Source organism: Oryctolagus cuniculus, unplaced genomic scaffold (assembly GCF_964237555.1).
Source record: "Oryctolagus cuniculus unplaced genomic scaffold, mOryCun1.1 SCAFFOLD_116, whole genome shotgun sequence".
Taxonomy (NCBI): Eukaryota; Metazoa; Chordata; class Mammalia; order Lagomorpha; family Leporidae; genus Oryctolagus; species Oryctolagus cuniculus.
The window spans coordinates 6,952-19,448 of NW_027208395.1; the positions used below are offsets into that span (position 1 = coordinate 6,952).

Below are 12,497 nucleotides of genomic sequence, written 5' to 3' on the forward strand. Positions count from 1 at the left end.
TGTAGATAAATGTGTGTGTGTGGGTGTGGGTGTGTAAGGGGTTAAAGATGTCATATCCTACAAAGCTTCTCCACAGAAAAGATAACAAATAAAATGAAAGGCATATATATATATATATATATATATATATATGAAAACATCATCAGGTCATTGATTTGATAAGGGGTTAATTTCATAATTTCATGTATATGTATACAAGTGTGTGTGTGTGTGTATATATATATATATATATATATATATATATATATAAAAGACCTCACACTACTCATAGCAAAAACATATAAAAACCATATTTTTAAATGAGGAGAGGACTGAAAAATTTCTTCAAGTAAGATATAAAAATCACAAAAAGGAATATGAGACAATACCCAACATCAATACTCATCAGGAAAATGCAAAACAAAACCATAATGAGATATCACTTCACAACTGTTATAATTACTATTATCAAAATGACAAAAGGTTGTTAAGTGTGAGTAAGAATATGGAAAAGATGAACCTGTGTACATTGCTATGCTGGTAAGAATAAAACCCATGCTACCATGGAAAATAATATGAAACATCCTGAAATAAAATTAAAATACAACTACATCATACATTCAGAAGAAATGAAGTCAGTAAGTAAAAAAATATGTACACCACCATACTTACTGTTTTATTATTCACAATATCCAGGGTTTAGAAACAATCTAAATTTCTGTCAATGGATGAATGGACAAAAGCATGATATATATGTATACATACATACATATGTATACATATATATAGATATAGAGATATAGATACACACACATACAAACACACAATAGCACACACAAACAACACAGACATGAAATAATACCCAGCCTCAGAAGAAAAGAAACATGGTCATCATTATGAAAGAAGGTGAAGGCAGAAAATCTCCCAATAAAAGGAAATGCAAAGTAAATGATAGGAATAGTTACAGAAAAATGGCAGGGTCAAGTCATTACTTATCAATAGTCACCTTGAATGTAAATAGCCTCAACTCTCCAGTTAAAAAGATACAGACTAGCTAAATGGATTAAAAAAAACAAAGCACAGGAGTTGTGGCACAATGGGTTAAAGCCCTGGCGTGAAGCACCACAATCCCATATGGGCGCCAGTTTGAGTCCCAGCTGCTCCACTTCCAATCCAGCTCTCTTTCGTGACCTGGGAAAGCAGAGAATGGCCCAAGTCCTTGGGCCCCTGCAGCCATGTGGAAGACCCAGAGGAAGCTCCTGGCTCCTGATCAGTGCAGTTCCGGCCGTTGTGACCAATTGGGGAGTGAACCAACAGAAGGAAGACCTTTCTCTCTGACTCTCCCGCTCACGTTCTGTAACTCTACCTTTCAAATAAATAAATAAAATCTTTCAAAAAGAAAAACATCTCTTTGCTGCCTACAAGAAACACATCTCACCAACAAGGATACATACACAGACTGAAAGTGAAAGGATAGAAAAAGATATTCCATGTTAACAGAAACCAAAAATCAGCTGGTGTAGCAATCCTAATGTCAAAGTAGACTTTAACACAAAAATTGTTAAAAGAGACAAAGAAGGACACTATGTAATGATTAATAGATCAATTCAACAGGAAGATGTGACTATAATAAACATATGTGCACCTAATTACAGGAAAACAGTGATTTAAAAGAAGTATTAATGGATCTAAAGGGAAACATAGACTACAATACAATAGTAATTGGGGACTTCAATACCCCACTTGCAGCAATGGACAAATCAACCAGACAGAAAATCAGCAAGGAAACAACAGAGTTAATCAACACTGTGGACTAAATGTGTCTAATGGATATTTACAGAGCTTTCATCCTACAGTTGTAGAATACACATTCTTCTCATTAGCGCATGGAACTTTCTCTCAACAAACCACAGGCTAGGCCATCTAGCAAGTCTCAGCAAATTCAAAAAATTCTAAATCGTACCATGCATCCTCTCTGACTACAATGGAATGAAGCTGGAAATCAACAACTCAAGAATCTCTAGAACACATGTAAAGACATGGAGACTGAACAACATGCTCCTGAATGAACAGTGGGTGATTGAAGTAATCAGAAGAAAAATCAAAAAATTTTCTCAAAATGAATGAAGATTGACAATACAACCTATCAAAATGTATGGGATAAAGCAAAAGCAGTGTTAAGAGGAAAGCTTATAGCTATTGGTGGCTACATCAAGAACTGGAAAGGTACCAAGTACATGGGCTATCAATGTATATTAAAGATCTATAAAAACAACAGCAATCCTACCCCAAAACTAGTAGGAGAAAAAAATAATAAAAATTAGAGAAGAAACAAAATTGAAACAAAAATAATACAAAAGATAAAGAAAATGAAGACTGGTTTTTTGAAACAAAATTGACACACCACTGACCTAACTAAACAAAAAAAGACGGGGAAGACCCAAATCAATAAAATTAGAGGTGAAAAAGTAAATGTGACCACAGATACCACATAAATAAAAAGAATCATCAGAAATTACTACAAAAAGCTGTATGCCAAACAATCAGGAATCCTAGAAGAAAAGGATAGATTCCTGGAAACATACAGCCTAGTTAAATTGAGCCATAAAGACACAGAAAACCTAAACTGACCAATTACCAAGCTAGAAGTTGAATCAGTGATAAATACCATCCCAGCAAAGAAAAGTCCAGGACTCAATGGTTTCACTGCTGAATTCTACCAGAAATTTAAAGAATAACTAACTTCACTTCTTCCAATCTATTCAAAAAAATTGAAAGGGAGGGAATCCCCCCAAACGCTTTCTATGAAGCCTGTACCAACTTAATTCCAAACAACAGAGAAAGAGGACTACAGACGAATTTCCCTGAGGAACATAGATGCAAAAAACCTCTGCAAAATACTAGCCAATCAAATCCAGCAACACAACAGAATGATCATTCACTGGACCAAGAGGGATTTATCCCTTGTATGCAGAGATGGTTCAGCATTCACAAATCAATAAATGTGATACATCAGATTAACAAATTGAAGAACAAAAACAATATGATTATCTCAATAGAGGCAGAGAAAGCATTTGATAAAATATAACTCCTTTAAATGATGAAAACTCTAAGCAAACAGGCTATAGAAGGAACATTCCTCAACACAATTCATGAGAAACTCATGGCCAGTATCCTGTTGAATACAGAAAGATTGGAAGCATTCCCACAAAGATCTGGAACTCACAGAAGAGTTTGGTAAAGTAGCAGGATATAAAATCAACACACAAAAATCAACAGCCTTTGTATACACAGACAATGCCATGGCTGAGAAAGAACTTCTAAGAGCCAACCCATTCGCAATAGCTACAAAAAAGTCAAATACATTGGAATAAATTTGTCCAAGGATGTCAAAGATCTCTATGGTGAGATTTATAAAACATTAAAGAAAGAAATAGAAGAAAACAAACAAACAAAAATCTTCCATGTTCATGGATTAGAAGAGTCAATATCATCAAAATGTCCATACTACCGAAAGAAACTTACAGATTCAATGCAATACCAATCAAAATACCAAGGACATTCTTCTCAGATATAGAAAAATGATGCTGAAAATTTGTATGCAAAAATAGGAGACCCGAAATAGCTATAGCAATCTTATGCAAGAAAAGCAAAGCCAGAGGTACCGCAATACCAGATTTCAAGACATACTCCCAAACAAAATAGCCTGGTACTGGTACAAAACAGATGGATAGGCCAATAGAAAAGAACAGAACAGAAACTCCAGAAGACAACCCACACATCTACAACTAACTAATCTTTGACAAAGGTGCTAAAATCAATCCCTGGAGCAAAGGGAGTTTCTTCAACAAATGGTGCTGGGAAAACTGGATCTCCACATACAGAAGTATGAAGCAAAATCCTTACCTTACACCTTATACAAAAATCCAATGAAAATGGATCAAAGACCTGAAGCTATGAACTGATACCATCAAACTATTAGAAGCCATTGTAATCCATAAGCTGTACTTTGGAAATTTATATTCATTAAATAAAAGTTTAAAAAAAGGCATTTACCAAACACCTATGTCATGCAAAGCAAAAAAAAAAAAAAAAGAGAGAGAGAGAACATTGGGGAAATCCTGCAAGACATTGGCATAGGCACAGGCTTCTTGGAAAAGGGCCCAGAGGCACAGGCAATCAAATCCAAAATTGACAACGGGGAATACATTAAGCTGAGAAACCTCTGCACTGCAAAAGAAAAAGTCAGCAAAGAGGGAAAAAATATTTGAGAATGGAGAAATTATTTGCAAACTATACAACTAATAAAGGATTGATAACCAGAATTTATAAAGAGCTCAAGAAATTCAACAACAACAAAACAAACAACCCAGTTAAGAACTGGGCAAAGGAATTAAACAGGCTTTCTCAAAAGAGGAAATCCAAAAGGCCAATAGACACATGAAAAAATGTTCAGGATCACTAGACGTCAGGGAAATGAAAATCAAAACTACAATGAGGTTTCACTTCACCCTCATTAGAATTGGCTTCATACAGAAATCAACAAACAATAAAAGATGGCAAGGATGTGGTAGAAAGGTACCCTAAACCATTATTGGCTGGTAATGTAAACTGGTACAGCTACTGTGGAAGACAGTATGGAGATACCTCAGAAATCTGAATATATACATACCATATGACCCAGGCATCCCACTCCCAAGGGAAATGAAAACAACATATGACAGTGTTATCTGACCTCCATGTTTATTGCAGCTCAATTCACAATAGATAATATAAGGAATCAACCCAAATGTCTGTCAACTTAAGACTGGATAAAGGCTGGTGCCATGGCTCAATAGGCTAATCCTCCACCTAGCGGCACACTGGGTTCTAGTCCCGGTCAGGGCACCGGATTCTGTCCTGGTTGCCCCTCTTCCAGGCCTGCTCTCTGCTGTGGCCCGGGAAGAAGGCAGTGGAGGATGGTCCAAGTGCTTGGGCCCTGCACCCCATGGGAGACCAGGAGAAGCACCTGGCTCCTGCCTTCGGATCAGCGTGGTGCACCAGCCGCAGTGCACCAGCCGTGGCGGCCGTTGGAGGGTGAACCAATGGCAAAAGGAAGACCTTTCTCTCTGTCTCTCTCTCTCTCACTATCCACTCTGCCTGTCCAAAAAAAAAAAAAAAGACTGGATAAAGAAATTACTGGATATATACACCATGGAATACTATAGTTTTTTTAAAAAAGTGAAATCCTGTCATTTGCAACAAACTGAATGAAACTGGAAAACATCATCCTTAGTGAAATAAGCCATCCAAAAGGACAAATACCTTAAGTTCTGCCTGGACTGTGATAACTAATAGAGCACCCAAAGGTAATCTATAGAAGTGACATTGACACTTTGAAATGCAATGCCTTTGAACAGCCCTTGTCTCAACTATTGAGGAACAGTTTCTTTTTTCATACTATTTCTTGAACTCTTTATGTAGTATACAGTTAATCACATCTACATAAAGTTATTTGAAAATATATCTTAGTAAAAAATAATGGAAATAGGAGAGTGAGTAGAAAGAGAAGTGAGAGTGTGGGTAGTAGGGTAGGCATGGTGGGAAGAATAGTTTTATTTATGAAATGTATTGTTTTTCTTTATTAAATAAAAGATTTTTGTGGAAAAAAGAGAAGGAAGTACAGATACTAGTGATTATTGTGCTTTTTTTTTTTAGTTAAAATAGGAAGACTGTGTACTGGGGAAGTGCAAAGACTGCAGTTAGACTGCCTTGGATTGAATCTCATCTCTGACTATAAATAGTTGCATTACCCTGAGTTGGTTACTCAGTTTCTTTAATACACATATATTTAATGGGAAGAATAATAGTACCTAACCCATAGAGATGTGAATACTCAACAAGTTGCTATATATATGATACAAGGAATAATGTCAAATAAAGTTCTCAGTGTCAAAAAAAGAACATGTTGCTGTTTGTGACAACATGGGTCATGGGTGAAGTTGGAGGACATTATCTTAAGGAAAACGATCCAGCTGGATATAGAAGGAAATTAAAATTCTTCGATGTAGAATCTAAAATTGCCAACTCATAGAAACAGAAAATTGAAAGGTGCTTTCCAGAGTCTAGAGCAATGTGCAAATTGGGATGTTGGTCAATCTGTACAATCTGTCAGTTCAAAAAATGAATAAATTGACATTAAAATACATCAGTGTGACTACAGTACATGATATATACTGTATTGAATATATGAAATTTCCTAAGAAATCTAAAATATTAAAACAAAATTTTAAAACAAAAATGGTAACTATGTGAGATGATGAGTATTTTAATTAGCTTAATTGTGGTGACTATTTTGCAACATATACGTATACCAAAACATCAAGTTATACATCTAAAAACATAAAATTTTTATTTTTCAGAGAGAGCCAACTTTTTAGATTTAAAAAATGTATTACCTGGGCCAAACAAGGAACGACAACGTGCATTAAGATCTGGGCAGTCTCCTTCAAAACACATAGATGTGCCTTTTCTGCATGGATTTCCATCCATTATGGTCTTGTCCGCAGCACATTGTGCTGATCTTCCAGAACAATGGTCAAAGAAATCACATTCATCATGTTTAGTCTCCCTGCACACAGTATCATGGGGCTTAAACTAATGACAAATAAAATATAAAAAGAAATTATTCATATATTGTTGTGTTTGTCAATATTTATTTTAAAGTTATGTCAGTAATTTGCACCCTGCACCTTTTATTCAGTAACACCTAGCAATATCTTTTTGTATATCAATATTTTAATAATTTAAAAATGAAAAGTTTTGCAGTTTTTATTTAGTTTTATAAAAGGGACAGATTTGTGTACATCATATATGCAGTTTTAAGAGCATGATACTTCCCAACCTCCCTCCCTAACTCCCATGCTCTCTATTTCCTTCCCTACTTTGATTTTTGCAATGGCATGCTTTCAATTTACTTTATAATCAAAAGCTTATGAATGTTATCAACTAAAATCAGAAGATAAAAGAACCAGAAACAGTATATCACAAATGAGACATCAAAGTCAAAATTTTATTTGTTTTTTCAGTACAAGGGAATAAAGATCAAATATAGCTTTGAAAATTATTCCTTTTGGGTAAAAATAGTGTAATCTAGTCAATTTACAAATAAAATAACCCTAACTAACTAGGAAAGGATAGAATACCTCCAAATTTTGTGACAAATGTGAGAGACAAATAATAGAAAGAGCAAAGGGAAAAATAAGTTCAATTATAGACATTTTTGAAGAAGAAAGAACCTACTGGTAATCCTCCTAGATGTCTTCCAGTTAAATAACTCCTTTTAAATAGAATTAATAAAATTTATATAAAGAATTTTAAAGAGAACATATCTCATATTTATTAAATCATTTCTTTTTTTTGTTCTCTTGTATTTTATTTGAGGTTTTTTTTTTGTCTTTGTTTCTGTTGTTTTTTTTTTTTTTTTTTTTTTTTTTTTTTTTTTTTTTTTTTTTTTTTACAAATTGTCTGTACAAAGAGTTCAAATGGCCTCTAAAACTACTGCCTTAAAACTGTTGGCTTTATGTAACAGAAGTATAATTTGAATTCACATCAGAGCTTTCTAAAATGGCAACAGTACAGGCATATGATTTTCTCCAGTATCCAAAACGTGTTCTGGCTCTCCCTTGGCTGAGGAATACAAATCCAGACAGCTTCCTAATGCTGCCACAATGCCCTAACATGTTTTGACAAAAGTTGGCATACTTCATTTTCTATGCTGACTTTGATAACACCGGGCTAAATAGAAAGTGAAGAAAATGAAGTCGATGGTAACTTGAACAGCAGTTAGTTAGCTCTGGACATGGAAGGTTCGGTAAAAGATGACCATTCAGAATCAGGCTCTCAAAAGAAAAAGTTTTCCAAAATTAGGCCAAAAAAGTCTCCATTAAAGAAAAAAATGCCAAGAATGAATTAAGTATTAAAGTTTATCTGTTCCTAGGCCTAGGACTATGAACAACACAAAGGAAACTGAAAAACTACATATAATTTAAAATACATTTTTGCAGAAGTTTATAGAGTTGATAGAATGGCCTTTCTAAATTTTTAACTGATGTTTAAGATTTTGTAAGAGATTTATTATGTCACCATAGGAAGCCAATTCAATTAACTATATCCAACTAGGAACAACTTCAGAAATGCCTTGAAAAAGGACAATGACAGAACCTGCAAATATGAAAAAGCTGTCTCCACATTTAGAGTATATAATCTTACCTACCAAATGCCAATTCTTAAAACAGAAGACTACTGCATGTTTAGACATCCCATCTTATTCAAGGTTAGCAGTAAAATTGAAATCTTAATAGAACTACATTGTTGTGAAATATTGTCAATACTTCCCAAATGCACCGTTTATGCTATACCTCAGTTTTTTTTACCTCCCTTATAATATTAAAATAGTGAATAAATATGGACTTTTAGTTAAAGTCTTAAGTGGAAATGTAAAATAAGGTAATTTTATTAACTCCTTGCTAGAATTGGCTTAAAATCTATTTACGAAATAAGAAATAGTAAACTTTTAAGTTTTACTCAGAAAGGAGATGAATTCTGATCCACTCGTAATGTCTACATAAAACATTTCATCACTTTAGTTTATAACATTTTTCTGGGAATATATTATTGTTGTACATCAGAAAAAATCCAACTACATAAATTATTATCTAAATGTTAACCTTTTGACAAAGGCAAAAAATTCTTCTGAAAAATCTAGAATAATCTGTTAAACAATTACCAGTGTTGGTCATTAAAAACTTATGAATAATTAATGCAGTTTTGCTGTATTTCACCTGTTACCAAAGCAAAAATGGGATGGTAAAATTTCCCAATGGAACATGTCAAAGAACAAGAACTGGAACACTGGTAACATTTCACTTGCCTTCTGACACCACTTTCCAGGACAAAAACAGTGACATGAACTTTTGCAGATTTTGAAATTTATAAATTCAAAAATGGTATTAAAAATTCAACTTAGGAGAAAAAAAGCCAAATATATCTAGTGGTATCCAAATTTCAAATAAAACCTCAACAGTAAGTATGGCTGATGTTTACTTCCAAACAGTCATTTTTCCATAAAATGTTGGCTGTGTCATAAGCAATCGCCTGTGCTTTCTGTCAACCGAGGTCTGCCGAAGTACAACACATTCCCTTGGTCAACTGAACTTCAGCTGAAGTGTCGAGCTAGGCGGGCAGATCTATAGTCAGCGCAAAGTTGTACAAAGGAGTGAAGTATGTTCTTGTCCAGGTTAGCAAGCTGTTCTCCTGAGCAGACTTGCTTTAAATTATCTGGGGCAACTACCAGAAGATTGCAAAGTGCATGCAGAGTATCAAAAAGATGTAATACCATTGGAATCTTGAAGTCTTTGGCACACTTTCTATATTCAGCTACATCACAAATTGCTAACATGCCACCCATACAACTGTAGGAATATTGTTGAAGATGTTCATAAATAAGTCGATGAAAACGTACTCCAAGTTCCATCAAAACTGTGTCTACATTCTTTCCATCCATGGAATTTTTTATCTTTTCTACTTGTTTTCTTACATAAGCACAGACTTTTACACAGGCATTAGTATATTGAATCAAAACATTGTTTTCATCCTCTGGCTTAAAATCTGTTTTCTTTTGTTCTGCAGCCAAGATATAAGCTTCATCTGTCCAATCATACAATTTAATGTCCTATCAATACCAGTATCCAATTTCATCTCCATTTGTTCAATTATTTCTTTTCTCTTCTGAAGGCATTCAGATAACTTAGGAGAAGAGCTTATTAGTGGCATAAGGTGATCATTAAACTGCTTGTCAAAAAGATGAAAAATAGTATTGGCTTGTTGCACAACATCCAAAAAATACAGATTTGCATTCCTAGAATCTGAAGAAGGAATTCCGGCAAGTCCTGTTTCCAAAGCATAATCAATATGCTCAATACATAAAAATTCCACAAGAATGGTAAAAATTCTAAAGGCATTCCTTGGTAAATCAGAGGGATCAGAGAGCCTATGACATCTTTCAAAGGCTTGTTTGGTTTCTTGTAAAAGATTAACCACCACTTCTTGGGATAGGAAAGTTTCCCCATGGGTATCAATACTTGGCCCCAGTGGTAAGTTGGTACGTTGTCTAATTCTCTCTTTCAAATCCTGAATACCTCCTGTGCCAATGGATCTCTTTTGATGATTTTTTGAATCATAATAACGCTGTAGGATCATACCACTTCTGCTTTTCAGATATCCAGTCTCCACTTCAATATAGTCTTCCAAATAGGAAATGAAAATGGATTTGATAAGCTTGGACAAGAAAGTCTGTTTATCAGTACCCAAATTAAACTCCATCAACTTGCTGGAAAGATTGGTGGTTCTTGTATATAGATCATAGAGGTTTTTGAGATACTGCTCTGCATCAGATTTCCTACATTCTTCTAACTGGTCTTTCACAAAACCTTGCAATTTTGGATTTTACTTCTGAAAATCTATCAAAAGGTAACTCCTGGGCAATTAGGTGCAACTTCTGGATGATGTCTGCTGCCTCCTTTATCTTTTCAGAATTTGTAAAAACATCCGATTTCAATTCTCCATCTAGAAACTCATTAAAATATTTCATCAACTTCTGAGCCTCCACTGCCCGCTGTCTGGGTGTGTTTACCCCCTCCAGTTGGTCTCCAAGGTGACAGACTTTGGTTGCCACATAGCTAATGTGTTCATCCAGTTCTTGGAAATGCTGAAAGGCAACCTGATTGCTTTTCTGGAGCTCTTGCACCTTCCTGGCAAATTCCTTGGCTTCTTTCTGACATTGTTGTTCTAATTTCTCTACTTTCCTCTGAATCCTTTCATCCATTATCTGGAGTTCTTGAATGTGATTTATAAATTCTTCTAATAATCTTTTGGGATCAAAAGCTTCAGGTCCACCTCTAGAGCCTCCTCCTGGGGTTCTCCACACAAGAAGTTCAATGTACTCATCTGCCACAAAAGGCTCCTCGAAGAGCTCGGCCGTCGTGGCCATCCCGGCCGGCTGGGAGGATCGCCCCGCGCTGGCTGCCGTCTTGGCTTCACAGGCTGCGCCTCCGCGGCGCCGCGCACAGGTTCCCCGCTCGGCTTGCCAGCTCGGGCTCGGGGCCCCCGCGGGCTTCCCCAGTCCCCGGAGAGCCCAGGCGGGGCGGCAGGGCGGCCATGAAGCGAAGCCGCAGACGCCTGTCAACTGCCTCCCGGCGCCGCCCGTGCCGCTCCCATTGTCTATTAAATCATTTCTAATTTATATGAAACATTACAGAAGTAAGAATGCAATCGTATAATAAGAAAAAAAAAAAAAGTTGTGTTAGTCAAGGACAGTCAGTCATATAGAACCCAAGACAGGTAGTTCAAAAGAGGTTTTCTCATAAGATGCATCTGTTATGAATACAATGAGGGGGCTGAAAAGGCAAACAGGGAACAGAAGTCAAGCTGTTCACCATAGAAATGCCACTGAAATCCTTCAGTTAAAACAATCTTTAAATAAAAAGTCCATAGCTTAAATTTTTGCTACAGATACTATTTCTAAAATACTGTACCTAGTAATTTTCACTCCGTATATTTTTAGAAATTTTCTACATCTCTCAAAATCATATTTATAGATATTTATCATAATCAATAACTGTTTTACTTATAAAATATTTTTATTTATAAAAGTGTAATACATGGAGGAATGAACAACTCTCCCTTTAAGTGAAGACCTTCAGTAATAAGGAGTTCTATAATATTAATAAATCAAGACTTTAAAAAAAGCTACTGAAAATACTGATATTAGAAAGAGGCCCTGGCTGGCGACACAGCTCACTAGGCTCATCCTCCACTGCGGCGCCAGCACAAAGGGTTCTAGTCCCGGATGGGGCGCCGGTTCTGTCCTGGTTGCTTCTCTTCCAGTCCAGCTCTCTGCTGTGGCCCGGGAAGACAGTGGAGGATGGCCCAAGTGCTTGGGCCCTGCACCTGCATGGGAGACCAGGAGAAGCACCTGGCTCCTGGCTTCAGACTGGCACAGTGCACCAGCCATAGTGGCCATTTGGGGGGTGAACTAACAGAAGAAAGACCTTTTTCTCTGTCTTTCTATCACTGTCTAACTCTGCCTGTCAAAAGAAAGAAAGAAAGAGGCCCTAAAAACCAACAAAAGTTCACAAAATCAGAAATCTGGTCCTATACTTATTAAGTATAATTTATTTAAAAATCACTTATTTTGACTGATAGCTTAATTATAAGTTTTCTAAAGTATCCCACAAATAATTAATACACGCACAGAAAATGTTCATATCTATAAATCTTACACGGCATCCTGAGCAACAGGGTCCTTCAAAGCAATCTAGTCCTTTCTTCAGCTTACAAGTTCGATGATCACAACAATTTTGAGGCCCACATTGCTGTTAAGTAGTACAATGTACAAGTGAAAATACATCATTACAATAACACAAACTTTAATATGGACTATATTTGTTGGGCATAACTTTTGAATTTGGGAAAAGATG

General features: G+C 35.8%; 1 protein-coding gene and 1 pseudogene across 5 annotated transcripts in view; both read right to left on the minus strand.

Moving 5' to 3' along the window:
- Nucleotides 1-6,354: 6,354 nt before the first annotated feature.
- The window catches only part of LOC103352162 (disintegrin and metalloproteinase domain-containing protein 32), a 117,985-nt gene continuing 111,842 nt past the window's right edge, over nt 6,355-12,497 (minus strand). For all 5 annotated transcript variants that reach the window (XM_070067892.1, XM_070067891.1, XM_070067894.1 and 2 more), the window contains 2 exons: nt 12,300-12,392; nt 6,355-6,615 (listed from right to left, as the gene is read on the minus strand). In XM_070067892.1, coding sequence (XP_069923993.1) covers nt 6,370-6,615; nt 12,300-12,392 — 339 coding nt within the window. In that variant the 3' untranslated portion in view covers nt 6,355-6,369. The remainder of the gene's footprint in view (nt 6,616-12,299; nt 12,393-12,497) is intronic.
- Nucleotides 7,426-11,008, minus strand: LOC100359246 (exocyst complex component 5 pseudogene; annotated as a pseudogene).